General features: G+C 43.0%; 1 protein-coding gene across 1 annotated transcript in view; it reads left to right on the top strand.

The window, feature by feature from the left end:
• RHEB (Ras homolog, mTORC1 binding) overlaps positions 1-23,957 on the top strand; it is a 52,373-nt gene that overhangs the window by 11,714 nt on the left and 16,702 nt on the right. Inside the window, exon 2 of the mRNA XM_043872211.1 lies at positions 20,045-20,116. Within this exon, the coding sequence (XP_043728146.1) occupies positions 20,045-20,116 (72 nt within the window). The remainder of the gene's footprint in view (positions 1-20,044; positions 20,117-23,957) is intronic.

The following is a 23,957-nucleotide window of genomic DNA, read 5'->3' as shown; positions in this document are numbered from 1 at the left end:
TTCTAATTTATTTTGAAGTACCAAATTAAATCTTAGAGTACTCATAGTCTGTCTTAAACTGATAACTGTCAGAATGCAGACTGTTGAGTACCTTTGACATGAAGTGCGTGATTGATTTAGAAATATAATTTAATATCTGAAACACAAAGGTCCCAGGATGCTATTTTAGTGTTCTAATAGTCTTAAATATATATTGGGCTTCTGACAAAAGAGTTCCACATAGGGCATCAGAATTTGAAGTCTAAATTGGTGTTAGTTTAGAACAGAAATGCAGAAAATCTTGTACTGTGCTTTGTAGGCAAGTGAGAGCAAGGCAATTTAAGGATACCAATATAGTTAACTCCTCTGTGTCCTTGGTTGGTTGGTGTCCTAGCCATGATGGAATTGAGTTCCCCCTTACCTACCTGCTCCCCTCCCCCATATTTCTTTTTGTTGTGCTTTCATGCTTGCAGAAAGACTCCTCCGGGACTTTTGAAACAGAAATAAATATTTTAGCAAGTCGTGTTAGGATCCTACTTTTTGCAAGACTCAAAGTTGAATGTTAGCTCCATGATGGCATAGTGAATAATTTGTGAACATGGAGATGAAAATACTGGCTTTTACAGTTCATATAGTTTTAGGAGACGAAAACGCTTTTCTTGGACTAGTATGTCTTGAGTATAAATGCATCTGGCCAGTATTTTGCTCGTTTTCAAATCTAAATCACTTTCAGAATTTATTTTAAAGAGGAGATTTTATAAATACAGGTTCTTTTTAGTCTTGTTCATGATTTAAGTGAGTGAATAAACAACGTAGCTGGCAAAATTCAACCATGGTGGCTGAATTCAAGATGGAGGAGGGTTCAAAATGACCTTGCCAGACTGGACATGTGTGCTAAGTCGCTTCAGTCGTGTCTGCCTCTTTGTGACCCCGTGGACTTCAGCCTGCCAGGCTCCTCAATCCATGGGATTCTCCAGGCAAGAATACTGGAGTGGGTTGCCATTTCCTCCTCCAGAGGATCTTCCTGACCCAGGGATTGAACCCACATCTCTTACGTTTCCAGCATGGCAGTCGGGTTCTTTACCACTCGCACCACCTGGCTCTCCATGGCAGGGATGGAAGTGGGAAAGCTCATTTCTAATCCATCTGTGCTGTGCTTAGTCGCTCAGTCGTATCCAACTCTCTGCGACCCCCTGTAGCCTACCAGGCTCCTGTGTCCGTGGGGATTCTCCAGGGAAGAATGCTGGAATGGGTTGCTGTTTGCTTCTCCAGGAGATATTCCCAACCCAGGGATCGAACTCAAGTCTCCCACATTGTAGGCAGATTGTTTACCGTCTGAGCCACCAGGGAAGCAAGCCCTCTAATCATCTGCTGGCTAAAAATTTGAGTATGACCCTGAGTACCCTCAGGAGCAGGAGCACCTGATGCAGAGGAGAGCTGTGCAAAAGTTTAGAGCAGGGCATCACTGGAGTGGCTACTGAAGGAAAGGTGAAGTCTTGTGTTTACATCTCAGAAGAAATCTCCTGTGCACATCCAGGCTGAGAGACCTGGGTTCATTTTCTGAGCAGTGCAGGTGACCGGTTCTCGTCATGAACTCGTGAGACTTAACATTTAGTTGTTCTCAGTTCTGGTGCCCACTTAGAGTGGTGGTTCTTAAACTTGGACTTCAGGAGTTTAGCCTGAGACTGTGTGAACATTTTCTGGGGAAAGAGTCCAGGGTTTAATCAGCTCCCCAGAGGATTTCAGTCCCCCTAAAGATTGAACTACTGAAATGACTGGTTGATGAGGACAGTGTGTGGGTTAAGTGTACCACATGTTATTCAAATGTTCATTAAATGTTTGAGTCAACTATGTCCCTTCCATGGACCAAGCACTGTGTTCTGAGTCCCCAAGACTGGGGAAGTCCTGACCTCTGCTGCCGGGGAACTTCAGTCTAGTGAGGGAGCCGCAGCAAACAGATGTATCACTGCCGCTAATAATCATTGGCTGGTATTCTTAAAACGTTTACTGGTATGGGATGCCTTAACCTCCAGGAGGTAGCTCAGGAATAATGAGGACCTGATTGGTGTTAAGACACGGGGTCAACACAGATGTTTAAAGAACTTTTGAAGAAATAATCTATCAGTAACCATTTATGCTGATTGATAGATAGGCTCTATTTCATGTCTTGATTCATTTTCCTCACTTTTTTGTTATTACTAGTTTTAATCAGTCTTAAGCTCCATGTGGTTGTTACGAGATTGTGTTATGATTTAGGAATTTCTCTCGTTTGCTTTTCTGCAGCTCTTTCCCACCCTGACCCCCAACCTTCTCCCCAGTTTTGGCCCCGGATCTAGCAAAATTTATTGTTCATTGTTGCCAAACAGTTAATTGACTGCAGTTTTTCGGTTCTATTCCCTTGCTTTCCAACTTGGCTTTATCTATAAATCATTCCATAGAGATGAATATCCTGTTCTTGAAATCTTGAGGGAAGCAGTTCCATGGCGTTTCTCAGCAGCAGTTTCTTTTCTTCCTTTTAGTTCAGTAGCCCTGACAGGTAACAAAACTCTTCATTTATGCAACTCAGATCTTCATATTACGGTATTAAATACAGACTTATTTCTCTTAGTTTCCTCAGAGGCACGTGTCTGGTAGCATGTATGCTCTGTGTGGCTCAGTCGTGTCAGACTCTCTGCGTCCCCCTGGACTGTAGCCCACCAGGCTCCTCTGTCCATGGGATTCTCCAGGCAAGAATACTGCAGTGGGTTGCCATTTTCTTCTCCAAGGGATCTTCCCAACCCAGGGATCAAACCCACGTCTCTTATGTCTTCTGCATTGACAGGGGATTCTTTAGCATTAGCTTCACTTGACAATAGTAAGCACCCAGTAAGCATTTGAATGAGGAATAATTTTATGAACCAGTTTTACATTCTCTTTGTTGTGATAACTGCACCTTAATTTTTTTCTCTCCTAACACCCAGTTTTTGAAAATTAATAAGGAAGTGTGAGAAACAATAAGGTGATGTCAGTCCTGCTTAATTCATAGGAACAAGTGACGTAATTCACCTGAAAATGTTTTGTAAATTCCTTAACACGGTGTCTCACTTCGCTTCTGGTGAACAATTAAAATCTGGATTATCTGCATCACATGCCCTCACGTGCCCCTCTGTGTGCTGGAGATGTGGGGATGAGTGTGCCTGTTAGACTCCAGAGAGCACTTGTACAGAGCACACCGGAACTCCTTAGACACTGTTTTTAAAAATGAGAACGGTGAGGTCAGGGTTTGTATTTTTCAAAAGGCTTCCTTGGTGACCCTGATATGTATACATCTCACCTTGCCCCCTCAAGAGAGCAACAATAAACCAATGCTACTATTGACAGAACTACACCTTTTTTTTTTTTTTTTTTTTTACTAAAATGGGTGTCTACTTTAATAAGCATGTAATTGATATTGTGTATTGTGTGAGGAACACATTGTTAAACAAGCCTTCATACAGTTCATTGTTATTCTAGCCTTTTTAATAGCGATGATACATACACTCAGGTTGCCGTCCCCGTTTACAGCCGCGGCTGATCCTGCAGACTTTCTCTGCTGTTTGCAGACCTGGTCCCCTTTGTCCGTGTCCTCCTGTCAGTGGCTCCCAGAGAAGCTCCTTCCCTGGTACCTCTTCGTGTCTTGGCCCTGCAGCACTTGTGGCCAGCAGGGCGCTGCAGAGATGACCATGAGCCAGTGTGAGGCTTCAAGCCATAAGAAGTTGGCAGCTTCCAGCAGTTCTGGGGGGGACACTCAGGAGAGGACCCGTCGGGAGGGAGAAGGTCCAGCCCTCCCTACTGAGTCGCCCACAGCCACCCACCTGTTGAGGGAGCCAGCCAAGCCCAGCCTTGCTTGTAGAATCTGGAGCAAATGAAATGGATGTTGGTTTCAGCCACTAAGTTTTGAGGTGTTTGTTGTGCAGTGAGTGATAACTGAAACAGTAATTTTCTGCAGTAGTGTGTGTGTGTTTTTTAATTGATATTTTTTCATGTGAGTGTGAGAATTTAGCTTCAGTTACTGTTACTGTATATAATTTTCTTAGCCAAGTTAATAGAGATAATTATTAGAATGTTGGCTAGGATTAAATGAATGTCTAGAATACGTGGTTAGGTAATAAGTCCTCAGTAACTGTCATTATTATTACATACCAGATATTCAACATGTATTTTAATTTAATCCTTACAACCATCTCTAAAGTAGGTACTATTATTGTCTCTATTTTACAGTGAGGAAACAGACCAGGAGAACTGCCTACTGTCACTTACCTCATAGTCACCATCCTATCCTGCTTGGTGAAAAAAAGTCAGTGTATTGTCTTCCATTTGTTGTACATTTTTAAAAATCAAGTTTTGTCTTCCTCTGTCCGACTTCAGTTAGCATAATATCCTCCAAGACAAATACTCTATGATGTATCTCTTATTTGTGGAATCTTAAAAAATACAACAAAGTAATAAATATAACAAAGAAGAAGCCAACTCATAGATAAAGAGAACAAACTAGTGGTTACCAGTGGGGAGAGGGAAGTGGAGGGGCAAAGTAGAGCTGGGAGATTAAGAGGTACAAACTAGTAGGTATAAAAAGGGGAATATAGGCAATATTTTATAGTAACTGTAAATGGAGCATTCCCTTTAAAATAGTGAATCACTGTATTATACATCTCTAACTTCTGTAATATTATACATCAATAAAAAAGAGGCCAAATTTTGTTGAGGTTTAATTTATGTATAATAAAGTATCCATTTTAAGTGTAAAGTTAGGTGTGAGTTTTGGTAGATTTATTCACCTGTTTAAAACCACTGCTGCAGTCAGAATAAGAAACATTTTCATCATCCCCCGTAGTTCCCTCATAACTCACGCCACTCCCAGGCAAACAGTGATCTGCTTTCCGTTACTGTCAGTTAGTTTTTCTTGTTCTGAAATTCACATAAATAGAATCATGCAATGAATACTCTTTGTCTAACTTCTTTCAATGAGTATGTTTTTGAGAGCTATTCATGTGGTAACATGTGTAAGTTTCTTCTTATTGCCAAGTAGTAGTCTGTTGTATGGACACACCTTGATCTGTTTCTCCAATCACTTGTTTCCAGTCTTGCACTGCTAAGAATAAAGCTTTGATGAGCATTTATTGTGTCTTTGTCAACATGCAGTCATTTCTCTTTGGTGATTATCTTGGAATGAGGTTAGGGTCACATATGTGTTGAGTTTATAGTTTTCTGAGCAACTACCAGTTTCAGCTGCCGTTTTACACGCCCACCAGCAACAGATGAGACCCATCCTCATTGCTGCTTGCTATCGTCAGTTCTTTTAACTTTGGCCATCCTGATGTGGTTTTGCTGTTATGCCATGAAAATTTGAATTTCGCGATGACTACTGACTTTGGACATCTTCTCATACATCTTGTGGTCATTTGTATATCTTCTTTTGTGAAACGTCCGTTCAAGTGTTTTGCCTTTGTTATTGGGTTCTTTTTATTGAGTTATATATTCTGAACAAAGTTCTTTTTCATATATATATAATACTTTCTCCTAGTCCATGGCTTCCTTTTCATTTTCTTGTGTTTCAAAGAACAGAAATTTGTAATTTTGGTAAAGCCCAATTGATCAGTTTCTTTGTTTATGGGTTAGTCATTTTTTTTAATCACATAAGGAGTCTTGGCCTACCTGAAGATCCTATTTTCTCATTTTCTTATGTTTACTTCTAGAAGTTTAATAGTTTTAGCTCATAAGTGTAGGTCTGTGATTCATTTCTAGCTAATTTTTGTGCATAAGGTGAGGGTTAGAATTCTTTTTTAAACTTGAAGTACAGTTAGATGCCGTAAAATTTATCCGTTTGGTGTGTGGCTGTTTCAGCAAACACAGTTATGTAACCACGTGACATGGAGCAGTTTTCTCTCAGTCCCCAGGAGGCCCATGTGCCCCTCATAGTCAGCCCTTGCCCCCCTTGTTTGCTGTCCCTGTAGTTTTGTCTTTTCCAGAATGTAATATAAATGGAATCCATTTGAAGTTTATCCATGTTGTTGGGTCTGTCAGTCTAATCCTTCTCTATTGCCTAGTTGTGTTCCTTTGTGTGAATTTCATATAATTGTTTATCCAATCACCTGTTGAAGGACTTTTGGTTTGTTTCCACTTTGGGGCAGTTACGAGCAAAGTTGTTAATGGGTAATGCTTGCAACTTTTTGCGTGACCTTAGTTTTCATTTATCTTGTATAAATGCCTTAAGAATGGGACTGTTGGGTCATCTGATAAATATATGTTTTATTTTTTTATTTATTTATTTTTGTATGTTTTATTTTTTAAAAACCTTTTCCAAAGTGACTGTACCATTTTGCATCCCTTCCAGACAGATCAGTTGCTCCACATCCTCTCCAGTACTGGCGTTGTCAGTATTTTTTATGGTAGGCATTTTTAATTAGACATTTTAATCACTGTGATTATATTTGCATTTTCCTAATGAATAATGATAAGCATCATTTCATGAGCTTACTTGCCATTTGAACATTTTCTTTGTTAAAGTGTTCAGATCTGTTGTTCATCCACTTAATTGGGTTGTTTTCTTACTGGTAAATTTTGAGAGTTTTTTACATACCCTGATTCATGCCCTTTGTCAAATAGTATGTTTTGCACCTGTTTTCTCCAGGTCTGTGGCTTCTTTTCCCACTCCCTTAACAAGATTTATCACTGACCATTTTTCATTTTGACGAAGTCCACTATATCCTTTTTTTGTTTATGGATTGCACTTTTGAAATCTTGACTCAAAGTCACAAGGATTTTTCTCCTATGCTGTCTTCTGGAAGTTTCATAGTTTAGGTTTTACAGTTTGGTCTGTGATCCATTTTCTCATCCTAGAATTTGATATGAGATGCAGCAGGTTCTTTCTGTTACAATATTGACATCCAGTTGTGGCAGCACACTTCTCTGGAAAAGGTTCTTCTCCCTTGAATTGCCTTGCACCTTAATCCAAAATTAGCTGAACATTTATACATCTGGGTTTATTTCCAGGGCCTGTATTTTGTTACATTCATCTGTATATTGTCTTTATGCCAGCCAATACCACACTGAAGTTTTTGTTTACCTTACAGATTAATTTTCTCTTTTTTTACCCCCTTTTTTGGTTTGTAATAAGTACTTACTTTGAAGCAGGTGAAAATCTGCATTTTTCATTTCTAGTGCATTTTTCAGAATTTCATCCTGATCTTCCTGGTCTTTCACCTTCTCACATCCCTCTTATGACTGGAAATTCTCCAGTTTTTTTTTTTTTTTTTTAAAGAGGATTAAGTGGAAAATCTTTGGTGGTTCCTTTTTTAAAAAAAAAAAAAAAGATAGTAACAGCAACAACACTCTCCAGTCCTATGGAGGGTGGGTGGGTGTACTTTTCACATGGGTGCTTTTCTCTCTATTAAGGTTACAGGATCCTTGTAGGTGGCAATCAGGCGTATCACACTGAAGTCTTCTTTAGATTGTCATAGAGTCTTACTATGGTGATCATAATTTGGGAAAAGCTTTATTGACTTTGGAATGCTATACTAGAGTTCAGTAATCATTTATAGGTGATTACTATAATCACCTATGCTTTGTAGTTGTAATTTCAAGTAATCATCATACACGTGAGCGTTTAGGGCCCAGCAGCATACTGGGGCTCACACCATAATCTGAATTCAAATCCTGAGCCTTAACCCACAGTGCTGTTTCTACTCATTGTCTCCTTGTTGCCAGGATGTACTGTGATTTTCAGTTACTAGTGCACTCATCAACCCCTGCCCCCCGAGACTGCGGTTAAGAGATGATGTTTCTCAGAGTAAGAGGAGTCCTGTAAGTGGGAAAAGATGATTTTTCAGTGGTGAATGCTTTTTGCCTTGTAGATATAACCACAGTTACTCCATTATTTCCTTGAAATGTATTTTATGTGAACTAGAAATGTATTTCAAAAGATGTTACCTAGGGTTTTTTAAACAAGGTGTTTGTGAAAAAGAAGTTTTTTCATAATCCCTTGATCGTGTTTAACCTGTTTTTTCCTAAGTCTTTGTTTATGTTGGCCGTGCTGGGTCTGCATTGCCGCATGGACTTCTCTCTAGCTGCAGCGAGGGCTCCCCACATGGTGGCTTCTCTCATTGCAGAGCGCGGGCTCTAGGCACGCGGGCTCAGTAGTTGCGGTACATGGGCTCAGTTCCTCACGCCTGTAGGGTCTTCCTGGTTCAGGGGTCAAACCTGTGTCTTCTGCATTGGCAGGAGGATTCTTTACCCCTGAGCCACCAGGGAAGCCCCTTTTCCACAAGTTTTTAAAAGTAGAAGTGATGCCTTGGATAATCTCTGGAAACTCTTGGCATATTTTTGTTAGTCTTTGAAGTCTTTGTAAGATTAATCTCAGCTATTCCAGTTGCTCTGATGGCTGTTTTTTCTCAGCAGTGAGGGTTTTTGTGTGATTAGGAATTTGGGATTGCAGGTTGGTTTAAGAGTTGTTCTCCTCTTACTTCCTCTGCCATCCATCTTTACCACTCCTTTCTTCGGGGTTTTTCTTTAGCCTTCATCCGGCCCCTGTCCACGACCCTCTCGTGAGGCGCTTGTTTGGTTCCTGGTTCAGTTCAGTTTAGTTGCTCAGTCGTGTCCATCTCTTTGCAACCCCATGGACTGCAGCACTCCAGGCTTCCCTGTCCTTCACCAACTCCAGGAGCTTGCTCAAACTCATGTCCATTGAGTCGGTGATGCCATCCAACCGCCTTATCCTCCCTCAGTTGTCCCCTTCTCCTGCCTTCAATCTTTCCCAGGATCAGGGTCTTTTCCAATGAATCAGTTCTTCACATCAGGTGGCCAAAGCATTGGAGTTTCAGCTTCAGTATCAGTCCTTCCAATGAATATTCACGACTAATTTCCTTTAGGATTGACTGGTTTGATCTCCTTGCAGTCGAGGGGACTCTCAAGAGTCATCTTCAACACCACAGTTCAAGAACATCGATTCTTCGATACTCAGCTTTCTTTATAGACCAGCTCTCATATCCATACGTGACTACTGGGAAAACCATAGCTTTGACTAGACAGACCTTTGTAGGCAAAGTAATGTCTCTGCTTTTAGTATGCTATCTAGGTTGGTCATAGCTTTTCTTCCAAGGAGCAAGTGTCTTTTAATTTCATGGCTGCAATCACCATCTGCAGTGATTTTGGAGCCCAAGCAAATAAAGTCTGTTACTGGTTCCTGGTACGGAATCTGTGACTGTGTCCTGTCCTGTCCCTTTGCCACCCCCATCCCAAACATATGAAAAATATGGACTCCACCACCCCATGCTTGGTGGGCAGCTTTCTTTTAAATTTCTGGCTCGGATCTTCTGAGGATCATTCAAGACAGCTACTAGAAGGCATCACTTTTACAAAGCTTCTTTTACAAAGACCTAAGTTCCTTGAGAAATTTTGCTTCCAGGTTCTGTCAGTTATGAGTGGGTGTAGAGTCAAGTGATAAATAGTGTTTCTTAAAGTGGAGAAGACTCCTATCACTCTAAAATTGAAATTTATTAAATAAAAGAGTAGTGATCTGAGTGATCTTCAAAATAAGATACTTAAATTTTCACTTCTAACTGCAGTAATATTGCAATCAGTTAGGATGCTTTTGACTGCAAAGTAATTTATCTTGTGCTGGCTTAAAGAATAAGAAAAGGGTGCATGTGCGTGCTAGGTGGCTTCAGTTGTATCTGACTCTTTGCGACCCCATGAACTGTAGCCTGGTAGTCCGTTAGGCTCCTCTGTCCATGGGATTCTCCAGGGAAGAATACTGGAGTGGGTTGCTATTCCCTTCTCCAGGGTTTCTTCCTGACCCAGGGATCGAACCTTCATCTCTTATGTCCCCTGCATTGGCAGCTGGGTTCTTCATCACTAGCGCCACCTGGGAAGTCCAAGGAAAGGGTATTCTTTCACATAAATGAAAGACTGGCCGTTGATTGAGTGAGTGGTCAGTCAGCTGAAGAACAGAGTTTCTTCCATCTCTCTTTCTGCCATCCTTGACCTTGATCCAGTGGTTCTTAAACTTGTGGCCCGTTAGAATCACTCAGAGAGCTTTTTAAAATCCCCACCCCCAACTGTGCCTTTACTAATTTGATCAGAATTGCTTGGGGGTGAGGCCCTGCCAATAGTTTTTGGAATTCCCTAGGTAATTCTGGAGTGCAGCTAAGATTGAGAACCAGAGCTCTAAACTTTAGAGCTTGGTTTGGAGATCAGTATCACCAGGGAGCTTGGTAGAAATGGAAAATCCCACACCCCACCCTAGATCGAATAGATTAACAATCTACACTTTAACATGGTCCCTGGGAGAACTCCTTGTTCTTCAACATTAGGGAAACCCTGCTGATTTTTATATTTCAAACAAGCTGGAATTCCCGGAGGAGTTAGCAAAATACTGACACATGGGCCCACCCCAGGAAATTCTGATTCATAGGAGTCCTGACATGTTACCTAGATCCTGGGTTTTGCTGTTGCATCCCATAGGATTCAAGGCATTCATTTGTCCTGTTATTTCCTGTAAATTGGCAGTTAAATCTAACATTTGGGTTAGATTTAGGTGGTTTTTTTTTCTTTTTCGTTTCCCAACCTTCTTAAAATTGCTTCCAGGTTAAAGGTCTCTGTTTGCATCAGGAGACCCATAATACCTGGTTATTTTTCTTTTTGTGGCATTAATAGCTGCTCCTTATTGTTGCTTAGATCCATTCATTCATTAGTTTAAAAAATCATGGTAAATGTTGATTTTATCCTTTTGTTTACAAGGAACAGATGCATATTTTCTCTAAATTTACTGCATTTGTTGTGCTTATCTTTTTTTTTTTTTTTTTTTAATGTACTTCTCACTGTTAGAACTTACATACCCCAGAAAGGTTTCTGTCTGTTTGGTGATAGATCCGATCCCAGTGCCTACAAACGTGCCTGGAATGTGTGTGCCCTATGCTCAGTCGTGTCTGACTCTTACAGCCCGCTTAAGAGCTGCTTAATAGATATTTGAGTAAGTTAATGAATTAACCCATAGTCAGGACTTTGAAAACTCGGGCTTCAGAATAGAACGAAATGTTATCAAGCTTGACATCGTAGAAAATACAACTGTTTGGACGCAGAACTGGGAGGAAAAAAGGTGCTTGTACAGGTTGAGGGGCACACCTCCTTATTTTACAAAGTGGCTAGTCCAGCACTTCTGTCTCTAACTGATGAGACTGGAAATCAAGGTTTCAGTGCCAGTTGTTGTACTTGGTCGCTCAGTTGTGTCCAACTCTGCGACCCCCGTGGGCTGCAGCATGCCAGGTTCCTCTGTCCTCCACTACCTCCTGGAGCTTGCTCAAACGCATGTCCATTGAGTCACTGATGCCATCCAGCCATCTCATCCTCTGTTGCCCCCTTTTCCTCCTGCCTTCAATCTTTCCCAGCGTCAGAGTCTTTTTCCATTGAGTCGGCTCTTCACATCAGGTGGCCTAAGTGTTGGAGCTTCACTTTCAGCGTCAATCCTTCCAGTGAATACTCAGGGTTGATTTCCTTTAGGATGGACTGGGTCGCTCCGCGTTCAGTCGAGGGGTCCTCAGGGGTCTTCTCCCGCACCGCAGCATGAACGCTGCGGCAGTGGCACCATCCGGCTCTGGGGAGTGGGCAGGGGAGCAGAGCGCCTGCAGCTGGGTGGCCGCGCAGCCCTGGTCCTGCAGAGATGGACGTGCAGCAGTCCCAGCCTGGCCCAGGCCAGGGGGCGCTTGGAATTGTTCTGAGTTGCAGGCTTCCCAGTGCCTTGATTTCTTTTGTAAAAGGAAACCACTGCTTCTCTTCCTTCATTGCTTCCACAGCTTTAGCCTCTGTTTCCCTGACTTTTAACTAAAAGCTCCTGACACCAGAGGCTCCACACTTTTTGTCGGGTATTGTGGTCAGGTGATGACAGGACATACAAGTCGCACGCGTCCCCACGGTTGTGTTTCCCTTGGGTTAGTGGGCAGAGCGTTAAGTCCCAGATCTTTTGTGTCTCGCGCACTCATCTCTGGTTCAGCAGGCAGCACCCGACAGCTGCAGCGCCCAGCCAAGTCTCTCTCCAACCCTGAGAACAGAAGGGGAACATAACTTAGAATATACTGCCTGGGATTTTTAAACAGACTTAATAAGTATTTCAGAGGCATGTGAAAAACCAGATGGATTGGAGCAAACCAGTGGAGAAACGAAGAGTGAGTTTAGAAGTGTTCGAGGAAGATGGTGTGGAGGAGACCAGGAGAGGATGGGGTCTAGAGCCAGGGGCTGGAATTACTTTGTGGAGAGGAGGGTGTGCTAACCGCACACCTTAGCCTCGAGGTGACAGTGTGAAGAGGGCAGGGCAGGGGCTGCCTTGCACAGCCCAGTGCTCCCTGCTCACTGTCAGATGTGCGCGGAGCCGAGACGAGGGTGAATGGAAAACCGTGGGGTCACGGCTGTTACCTTTAAGGCTCAGCCCTAGCTGGTAGTCACGGGTGTATCCTAGTTCCCAGCACAGTATGTGTGTGCTTTAAATGCTTCTGATCTCAGCTGCTGGGAAGAACTGGAGGATTTGGGAAGACCCTTCAGGCTGAAGGAGGTAGTTGATTTGGAATGGTCAGATTTGAACTTGTTGCCTGGTGGGGGGTGGGGGGGCGGGTATTAAACTTCAGGGTGCAACAATTGAGTGGGGGGGTTGTTAATATTCCCATCTGGGGCGGGAGGACTTACTTCCTGGTGGTCCAGTGGTGAAGAATCCACCTTCCAATGCAGGGGATTCAGGTTTGATCTCTAGTCGGGGAGCTAAGACCCCACATGGCACGGGGCAACTAAGCCCCTGAGGCTGCAACCAAGATGCCACTTGCAGCAACCTGATGCAGCTAAAAATAAATATATAAAAAAATATATATATATACTCCTATCCAGGAGGTTTGGATGGGCTCAAGAATTTGCATTTGTAGCAAGTTACCCTGTGACACTGCCAGAACCACACTTGACTGCTTTGCTAGGGAAGGGACACCCCAGAAAGGATTCCTAAAGAGGGGACCGGGGGAGAGGGGCACAGCTGCAGAGTGTTGCCAGCCTACACAGCTGCAGCTGAGCTCAACAGGCTCAGGAAAAGGCCAAAGATTAGATTGAGATCAGAGGATTTATCAGCGAGCCCAGAGAAAGGAAATCAGTGGCTTCTGATAAAAGAGCATTGCATCGTAGTGCATAGTGATTTATCTTGGGGCTTAAACTGTAGGGAAGGAGGCGAGCCGTGGTAGAGATTGGAGATTCAAGAGAATCAGAGAGTCACGTGTGTCTAACTTTTTTTGGCTTCAACCTGTAGTAAGAAACACATTTTACCCCAGTCATAAGTGTTTTTTAACTGTTAGTTTCATGGCGACTTTATTATTTGCAGTCCACGCTGATGTGCCTGTTTCTTTAAAAACAGTGCTGGTCACAGCTTTGTTGAATATATTGATTTCATGATCTAGTGGGGTTATGACCCCTAGTTGGACAACATTGCTTTCAGAGATGGGCTGGATTACGTGATGGGAGTCAGAAGGTGAGGGCGCTGGGAAGTGCAGATGTTGGAGGTGGAGTTATCTGGGTGTTTCATGGCGTGGAGATGGTTATTGGTGGCAGGCCCAGTGAGCTTGGACAGCTTACGTGCATGGTCATCAAAGTCCTGTACGTTGAGTTTAAGGACTCAGGGGGACAGTGAAAGCAGTTCTTGGCATGAGTTGTGTCCCAGATCCATGACTTTGGTCCTCATGGACCGTTCTTCCAAGGACTTGATAGCCTAGCAGATTGAAACCTACTCCTCCCCATTTTATCCCTGTGATCTCGTGACTGCTATTCCAGAGGATGCTGGTTTAGAGTCAGGGAGGGGATAGAGAAGGATACCTGTGTTTTTCTTTTTGGAGAATAAACATGGAAAGTCATTCAAAATTAATCTGAACTACTAAACGTTTGTATAAATAGCACCCATTTTGTAACAGTCATGAAGTGTGAGATTCAGTTAACAACCTTGAAGGTTTATCTTCTGTTGTGAAAATACTGGGTGAAAAAACTTAGTTTGCTGAATCACTGTTGCAAAATACATATAAATATGGCAGTGCTATTTTTAATCTGGTTAAAAAGTTCAGAAGAAACTTTTTAAAAATAATTTTTATGATTTTTAAAACTGAGGTCGTTCTTAGTTTGGAGAGAAACTATTTGGAAGATAGTTGTGGATAGTATTGAAATATGTTATTTTCAAACCTTTTAAAGATAATACAGTTATAAAATGAGTGATTTATGTCTCTGTATTGATAAACCCTCATCTGGGCACGTGCTGCTTTTCCTTTTCTCTCAGATCACGCCTGTATTGTTTTCATACAACGTTTCTCCGTAGAGTTGATCTGGAGTTGAGATTCTCTTCAGATTTAAAACTTAATGCACGTTCTGAGAGCCTGACCATTGTTGAACCATCTTCAGGAAATAACTAGTGTTTCAGAATCTGAATTGGATAAGGACAAAAGCCAAAGTAAATTTTTGAACTTATTATGGGGGGAGACTTTGAAAGGTGATCAAGTAAAGAACATAGTTTGCTGTAGATTAGCGAAGTCTCTTGTGGCTGCTGCAAGCAGACTGCTTGTGAACTTGACCGAGGATCTGAATGGCCTGTTTGGAGGATGAGGTTGGTGAGGGCACCTCTCAAAGCCAGGAGTGACTAGAACCAGGACTGAGAGCCCTGAGTAGTGGGATTTACTTACTGAGAATAGTTGTTGTTTAGTGCTGACTTGCAAAGACTTTAGCCCTAGTTATCTTATAGTTCTACTTTTGAATGGAAACAGTAAACCACTGTGTCAGGTCTGCAAATAGCACCTTCCTGTTCCTTCTTAATATAAGTATTTAATGATCTCTGCTTAGGGGAGAGTCCCAAGGATGAAAGACCCAAGGGAGACCTAGCTTTTCCTCAGTCCCACTTCTGCTCATGAATAATCCCCTTTTCCAGTGACCATTCTGAGTGGAGTCCGGCTTGCTCCCTGGGGAGCTGGGGTTTCAACTCTCGTGTCCCAGTTACTCCCGAAAAGCAGAGTTTGCCGTCAGCCTGCCTGTGATCTGAGTTGAACTACGTTGTCTGCTTTTGTCAGAATAATTACTTGCGTTTTCCAGTTAAATGTTCATTTAGCCTAGTAACTCATGCCCTTTATAAAGATATAAGTAGGGAATTTTCACTGGATATGTGCCAATAATTATATTTTTTCAGTGTGGTCCACTGTTTATCTATACCTATGTTTTTGCACTTTACTCATGCTGTCTTATCTATTGTGAGTAAAAAAAGTGAAGAAGCGTTAGTCGCTCAGTCGCGTCCAGCTCTTTGCGACCCCATGGATCGTAGGCCATCAGTCTCCTCTGTCCATGGGATTCTCCAGGCAGGAATACTGGAGTGGGTTGCCATTTCCTTCTCCAGGGGATCTTCCCAGCCCAGGGACTGAAACCCGGTCTCCTGCATCGCAGGCAGATTCTTTACTGTGTGAGCCCCCAGGAAAGCCCTTCCTGTGTGTGACTCCTTCCTTTGGTCGTCACTTCAGAAGTTGACTCAGTAATTTCTGAGGCTGTTCCCCACCCCACCCCACCCCTGCAAGTAAGGCTGTTGAGACTTATCTGGTGCCAGCACATTATGGTTTATTACTATCTAATCCAGTGTTTCCTACTGGTTTCCCTCTTTGGGGAAGCTTAACATGTATAGCATAGCATACCTTCTTTCTTTCACTGATTTTAATCTAATTCTACTTTTAAAAAGCTATAAAAATCATTTTTAATTCCTTTTTTAAAAATTCTTCAAAATTTTTCAGCCTTGCTAACTTATAAAAGAAGTGTTTGGTTTTTTCCTTCTTGCTGCTTTCATTGCATAAAAGAGTTTTGTTATATTTTGAGCTAAATGTCCCTTTAAGGGGAGGCCAGGTGTTACCATCTCCCTCATCAGAATTTTCTCAAAGTCAAAACATTTCCTCCATGGACATATGCTTTCCTCTTAAAATACAAAATCACAAATGAGCTAAGGCTGTGTATGTCCCTTGAGGAAAAACAAAGCCAAAGAAAAAAACAAACATACAGAAACGCAGGGCAGTGGACACATAGTGCGATACCAGTAGAGCACGGTTTCTTTTGACCGCAGCGCGTCTGAAGTGTGTGGCATTGCTGGATGACCACCGCAGCTCTGTGCCACAGGCCGGCCGGTACTCGGACACCAACACAGACTAGACGTGTGTTTCTTACTAGGTTGGTGCAAACATAATTGCAATTTCAGATCATGAATTTTAAATCATTATAACTAGGCTCAAACACATCTTTATTAATCAAAATGGGAACCATTACTATCAACACATTTTTGCCAATGAGAGCTAAGTTTGTTTATTCCTGTGGCGTGAAAACCTGTCCTTCAGGATTTGATGAACTCGTGGAAAGCATTTTCTGCCTCCTGTTGGTTGTGGAAGTGTTTTCCCTACAAAAAGTTGTCAAGATGCTTGAAGAAGTGGTAGTCGGTTGGCGAGAGGTCAGGTGAGTATGGCAGATGAGGCAAAACTTCATAGCCCGGTTTGTTCCACTTCTGAGGTGTTGGTTGTGCGGTCGGGCGGTGTCCTGGAGAAGAACCGGGCCTGTCCTGGTGACCAGGGCCGGCTGCAGGCCGTGCAGCTGTCAGCGCATCTCACCGATTTGCCGAGCGTGCTTCTCAGATGTAATGGTTTCTCCGGGATTCAGAAAGCTGTAGTGGACCAGACGGGCAGCAGATCACCAGTGACCATGACCTTTTCTGGTGCAAGTTTGGCTTTGGGACGTGCTTTGGAGCTTCTCAGTCGAACCACTGAGCTGGTCACTGCCGGCTGTTGTATAAAATCCCCTTTTCATCACACATTACAACCCAATAGAGAAGTGGTTTGTTGTTGTTGCATAGACTTAAGACAACACTTTAAAATGACAATTTTTTGAATTTTGGTCTGCTCGTGTGGCACCCACTTACTGAGCTTTTTCACCTTTCCAGTTTGTTTCGAATGCCAAATGACCATAGAATGGTCAACGTTGAGTTCTTCAGAAACTTCTCATGTAGTTTGTAAGAGGATCAGTTTCAGTGATTGCTCTGCATTGGTCCTTGTCACCTTCCGATTGCTGGCAACTGTGCTCCTCATCTTCCAGGCTCTCGTCTCCTTTGCGAAACTTCTTGAACCACCACTGCACTGTATGTTTGTTAGCAGTTCCTAGGCCAGATGCATTGTTGATGGCAAGTTGTCGCCACTGCTTTAAGACCCGTTTTGAATAAGAAACCGCTTGAATTTGCTTTTTGTCTAACATCATTTCCCTAGTCTAAAATAAATATGAAATAAACAGCACATAATAAGTCATTAGTAAAAAAGCATAAAGCAAGAAACACACGTTAAAATGATGTATAACATAACCATATTTATTTAAGAATGTATTCCAGTATCAAATGGCAGATTCCAGCAGTGCAAAACTTCAATTGTTTTTGGACCAACCCGATAATTTCTGTTGACCTGTTTCCTAGTCATGAATATAAATTGACGTCTTTTGTGGTATTAGTGTGAGCCCCTCAAAGGTCTGAGCACGTGTGTCTGCAGTGTGTCAGGCACTGCGCTTGTCTTGGTAGACTGATTAGTGAAAGAAGATCCTTTCAGACAGCTTTTAAGCACAAAAAAGAAAGAAAACAAGACAGCTGAGACAGTGACTGGCAAGGAGTGGGTGCCATCTCCAGTTGGGCGGTCTTAGAGAGGGATGTTTGAACTCAGGCCAGAATAACAATAAAGTGTGTACAGTCAGAGATGGGGGTGGGGCGGCCGGGACAAAGGCATGAAGGCGGCAGGAACTTGGTGAACATGGAAGGATATGACTGGAGCTTGGGGGTGCGGGTGGATATAAAGATGGTAGGATATGACCTAGCTTCCCTGGTGGCTCAGACGGTGGAGCGTCTGCCTGAACCGCGGGAGACCTGGGTTCCTTCCCTGGGTCGGGAAGATCCCCTGGAGAAGGAAATGGCAACCCACTCCAGTACTCTGGCCTGGAAAAGCCCGTAGACCAAAGGAGCCTGGTAGGCTACAGTCCATGGGGTCTCAAAAAGTTGGACATGACCGAGTGACTTCACTCCTTGGAGGTGGGGGTGGGCGCAGCAGGTGCGGTAGGGATCCCTGGTGGACAGAGCCTGGGACCGTGGGCTGTGGTTTCGAGGCAGGGCTTATTCTGATGGCAGTGAGGGTTTTAAGCAGGGCAGTAACATTTAATTTTCAGAAGCTCTTGTAGACTGCTTTGTAGAGAACAGTCTCAGTTTTTAGCCATCCTAAAGATTCTCTGAACTGTGCTTACTGCACATGCATCCAGAGAGGCCTGCCAGCTTGGGGCTTTTCTCGTCATCTCCCACAGCCCCGACTTTGAAGCTCGTCTGTTTATTAGTTGGAGTGTGTGGGGACTGCCTTTGGTGTGAAAGTTTGAGCCACACCTCTCTGTGGTCTGGAGGGAGGTGGGTACCACCCAAACCCCAGAAGTGTGAAACTCGTCTTGCCAAACTTCTCTCCCTGGCCCTCCCTGCGCATCCTTTGAGGTGGAAGTTCCATGAGATACAGCAGGGCCCGTAAGGTGGGTGCTTAATAACGCTCTAAAAATGTGAGAGAAGGAAGGGTTTGCGGTGAAATTAGGGAGGGGCCACTTCCTATTTCCTGCTAATGAAATCAGTCTGCCCTCCATATGCAGGTTCCACATCCAGGGGTTCAGTCAACCTTGGATGGAAAATATTGGGTTGGGGGGCAAATTTCAGAAAGTTCCACAGAGCAGAACTTGAATTTGTTACACACTGACAACGATTTACATGGAATTTACTCTGTATTACTGGGCATTACAGGTAATCTAGAGACGCATGTCAGTTTCAGGTATACAGCAAAGTGGTTCAGTTTTTTATATGTATATATTTTTATCATATTCTTTTCCATTGTAGTCTGTTACAGGATATTGGATATAATTCCCTGTGCTGCACAGTGGGACCTTATTGTTTACAGTTTATATCTGCTAGTCTCAAACTCCTAGTAGATCCCCCCCCCCCCCACCTTCCCCCTTCGGTAACCATAAATTTGTTTTCTGTGTCGGTGAGTCTGTTTCTGTTTTGTAAGTTCATTGATACTGTACCATTTTACATGAGGGACTTGTGTATCTTTGAGTTTTGGTGTCTGAGGGGAGTCCTAGGACCAATCCCCTGGGATTCAGCAGGACAGCTATAATGTGGCCTTGCCCTCTTTCTTCACAGGGTACCCTGTTCTCAAGTCCCCCAGTAGAAATTTACTGACAGTAGAGGGGTGAGAACTTAAGGCTGGTTCTTGATTTGTTAACGTACAGGCGCAATTATTACTGGTGATTTTGTGAAGTCAGAATATTTCTTAATTTTCTTCTGTGTGCCAGGCATTGCGAGGCCTTCAATGTTGAATGATTGAGAGAGAATTTCTACCTTCAAAAAGTTTTTAAAATAGACTTTTATGACATATTTTCAGATGTGTATGTGTTAGTCGCTCAGTCATGTCCAATTCTGTGTGATCCCATGGACTGTAACCCACTAGGCTACTCTGCCCATGGGATTCTCTAGGCAAGAATACTGGAGTGGGTTGCCATTCCCTTCTCCAGGAGATCTTCCCAACCCAGGGATTGAACCCGGGTCTCCTGCATTGCAGGCAGATTCTTTACCAGGGAAGCCCATTTTCAGATTATCCTCTTTAAAAACTATACTTGATAACACTTACAACATCCATAAATTAACTCAAAGAAACTAATCATGCTGTATCAATTTTATGTTCAAAATTAATAACCAGATTTCAGGGACACCAGAGGAAATTAGCTTAGACCTTATTTAAAGGTTTGTTTACTTTTAACAAACTGTGTGATATGCTTATTGGTTAGTACTGTTTGTTAATATCACAGACGTGTTTAATTCATAGTAGCTTCATTGTTTAAATTCCTATTGTATATATGGAATATATTTCCTCTTAGACTATTTTTGGTAAAATAGTAAAATTGAAGTTTTGTGGGGTTTTTTTTTACCTTAATGTGGCAATCCATACTGAGCTGTTGCTCTCTTTTATAGGGAAATCCTCGTTGACGATTCAGTTTGTTGAAGGCCAATTTGTTGACTCCTACGATCCAACCATAGAAAATAGTAAGTATTGCTTTCAGGGCTTTGTAAGCTGAGAAGCCTGCTTTTTGCTTATCAGCAGCCACTGTGTCTTCCTGGGGGCTTGGACTGCAGAGGGTACTCAGTTAAACCTATGGATCTCCAACCGGAGCCCAGAGAAGCTGCCACAGCTTTACCCATTCACAGGGAATCAGTTTTACTTCACACTGAGTGAGTGATGTCCAGATCCCATTATCTCGAAGTTGTTACTCATTTCCATAGGATCCAGTTCCACATTGGAACCTCCCATTAGAGATGCTGCTGTAAGTGAAGAGTATGCAGTCTTTTCTTTCCTCTTCTCAACGGTAGCCCTTTCTAGTGATTCCCAGCTTGAAAGGATGAAGACACTCCAGATCCTTTGTACCTTACTCTTGTAGACGCACTAGTCCCCACAGCCCCTTCTAGCTCTAAAGACTTGAGAGGAGGCTGTGAAGAGTGAGCTGTTTCAGGATTGGAAAGAGCCCTTGCAGCGTTTTCTGACAAGTTGCATCCAGAGCTCGTTGGCATTTCAGGCCATGTGCAGAAAAAAGCCCCCAAGACCAGAAACAGCCTCAGCCTTTACTTTGTCCAGTATCAGTCTGTGGTTTCAGAATCTTCTGAAGGATTCTAGGCCCATGACACAAGCCTAGATTGCAGGAAACAGGGAAGAGAACCTGAAGCACTTGCATCCTGGGAAGCTGGTGTTTTGGACGCTGGTCTTACTCCTTGCTGTCTTAGAACTCTAGGTAGACACTGGAACCAAGTCTTAAGTTTCTTAACACCCAGACTTACCTAGCATCTCCGCAGGAGCTTACAGATTTAAACCTGAGATTGTCAGAGTCTGATTGGCATGTTAGACATGAAGCCGACTTAACAGCCGGGTTCATGACTCTTAACAGCTGGATTTGTAGACTTCTCCTGCCCACAACCTGCTAGAGAGAAACTTTAAAAAAAAGGCTCACGACAGGTTTGATAGATGATGGCCTGCATGTCACAAAGGCCTCACTACCTGTTTGTACGGCTCTTGAGCAAAGAATGATTTTTACATTTTTTTAATATTTGAAAAAGCCAAAAGAAGAATAATGTCGGTGACATGTGAGTGTTGCATGAAATTCAGATTTCAGGATCCATAAAGTTTTATCAGAACATGGCCCTGCCAAGACAGTGTGCTCCGCTGTCTCTGGCCGTCTTAGCTCTATGATCGCAGAGCTGTTGAGTGGCTGCCTCAGAGACCATCTGGCCCGAAGAGCCTGAAATAGTTACTGTCTGGCCCCTTTCAGACAGAGTTTGCCAGCCTCTGGCTTAAAATACTCAACTGTCCTTCGCGTCCCAGCGTGCTGGTGGCAGGGAAGGAAGCCTGTCGGTTGCTGAGCTGACTCTGGGCAGATCCGAGTTTGAGGTAACCCCTGCCAGTCTCTGGAAGGAGGTGTCCTGACTGCGTCCTGTGTTGATGTGTTTAGCTGGCATCGACTAGTGTGCCAGTGTGAGGAGCAGATTCATCTGAGTGCTACATGCACAAGCTTGGTTGCCTCAACGTCAGAATAAGGACAGAATAACCCATGACGTTGTCCTTAATATTTGCTATACATAGCAGTTTCGCAGTTTGTCCTTAAAGAGATAAGGCTCATTTGGGAATTTTATCCATAGATGACAGTTTTCATGGCAAGCTCTGCCCTAAAAGTGCTTCCTCTAATTGTGCCATTTAAAATTGAGTTGGAAGGAAAGTCATGTTGTATATAAATACATTTTCTTTGTATGTAAGTAATGGAACTGATGGAAGTGGGACTTTCTTACCTTGATGCTATCTCAAAACCAGAATATAATCCTGCCTTGAAGGCTGTCAGCATCGTCTTTAATCACATTTTTAATATTTTCCTAACAGTGTTCCATAATAAAGATTGAATTCTCAGTATTTATTAAATCTTTTGGCAAGAGCAGAAATGATTGTCAGAGTATGAGTCCCTTTAAAGTTCATGAGATGGGACCTCCCTGGTGGGCCAGTGGTTAAGAGTTCTCCTGCCAGCACAGGGGACACAGGTTCGATCTCTGGTCCGGGAAGATTTCACATGCCACAGAGCAACTACTGAGCCCTTGCTCTAGAGCCCACGCTCCGCAACAAAAGAATCCCAAGCACTGCAACCAGAGAGCAGCTCCTGCCCACCACAGCTCGAGAAAGCCCATGCAACAGTGAGGACCCAGCACAGCCAAAAATAAATACATAATAAAAAAATTTTTTAAGTTTATGAGGCATACACAGACATGTTCCGTATGTGAGGCTTCTGACCAACTAACAGTGAGAAACCCTCCACCTTTTCCCCCACAATGTAGCGGAAGAAAATTGTTCAGAGAAAATAAGGAATGAGCAAGGAAATGGTTGCCATAAACTTGTTGGTAGCATCATAAGTGAATGTGTGGTTTTATGGTTTTAAAAAACAGTACTCTAAATCTGGGAACCGCTACACCTAACTTTATAATCTAGTCCAGGTTGTTGCTAGCAAACATTCAGTAGTAACAGATCTCTGAAGTATCACTGCAAAAGCAAAAATTCTGGGACTCGGTCATCTTTTAACAGGGGTTTAAGAAAACAGCATCAATAAAACCATGGTAATATTTTCTAGTTTGAGGAAATTTCTAGACCAAATACTGCTCTGCCATTGTGCTTTCCTATATACTGTAGTGTTACTCCCACAACTCAATTCAAACTAGATTGATACGATGAAATGTAACGGTGGTGGTTGTTCAATTGCTCAGTCGTATCCAACTGTTTGTGACCCCATGGACTGCAGCACGCCAGGTTTCCCTGTCCTTCACTATCTCCCGGAGTTTCCTCAAACTCATGTCCATTGAATGGGTGACGCCATCCAACTGTCTCGACCTCTGTCGTCCCCTTCTCCTGCCTTCAGTCTTTCCCAGCATCAGGATCTTTTCCAAGGAGTCAGTTCTTTGCATCCCGTGGTCAAAATATTGGAGTTTCAGCATCAGTCCTTCCAGGGAATATTCAGGATTGATTTCTTTTAGGATTGACTGTTTGGATCTCCTTGCAGTCCAAGGGGCTCTCAAGAGTCTTCTCCAACACCACAGTTCAAAAGCATCAATTCTTCAGTGCTCAGCTTTCTTTATAGTCCAACTCTCACATCCATACATGACTACTGGAAAAACCATAGCTTTGACTAGATGGACCTTTGTCGGCAAAGCAATGTCTCTGCTTTTTAATAAGCTGTCTAGGTTGGTCATAGCTTTCTTTCCAAGGAGCAAACATCTTTTAATTTCATGGCTGCTGTCACACCTCAATTCAAACTAAATTGATATGATGAAATCTCACAGTGGTAGTTTATAATTTAAAGGAAAAATAGCAGCAGTTCACAGTTTCTGCCATCTGGAGGTAGCACTGTTGGTGAGTTAGTACAGCTCCTCACCGAAAGTTGGGAGATTCTCCTTAGGCATTGTACCACATCACCGCGCGTTGCATGATGGGTAACTTGTCCAGCAGACTATGAATTAGGAGTTCTCAGCACACATTAGTAACACAGATCTTACTTTGTGAGTACCTCATTTTAGAAATCTTTATTAATATGCTGCTTATTTGCTTATTAGGTTTAACTTTAGCTCGTAAGCAGCTGTTCATCTTGCTTGTGGCAGTTTCACGGTTTGAGGTTGGAAATTGGAGGAATTTCTCTAGTGATTAGAAAAGGGAGGGAGAGAGGAGAGCCCAGGTAGAGGCTCGCAGGAGCCGGCTGCCTTTCCCTTTGCACCAGGAGGTCGTGTCGAGTCTTCCTGGGCTGTGGAACCCACAGGCGTGCCTCTCATTGCACTTCCCTTTTTTCTGTAGTAACAAGAAGAGGCAGTG

This window comes from Cervus elaphus, chromosome 18, assembly GCF_910594005.1.
Source record: "Cervus elaphus chromosome 18, mCerEla1.1, whole genome shotgun sequence".
NCBI classification, from domain to species: domain Eukaryota; kingdom Metazoa; phylum Chordata; class Mammalia; order Artiodactyla; family Cervidae; genus Cervus; species Cervus elaphus.
The sequence above is the reverse complement of the archived record's forward strand: the minus strand, read 5'-3'. Positions and strand labels throughout refer to the sequence as shown.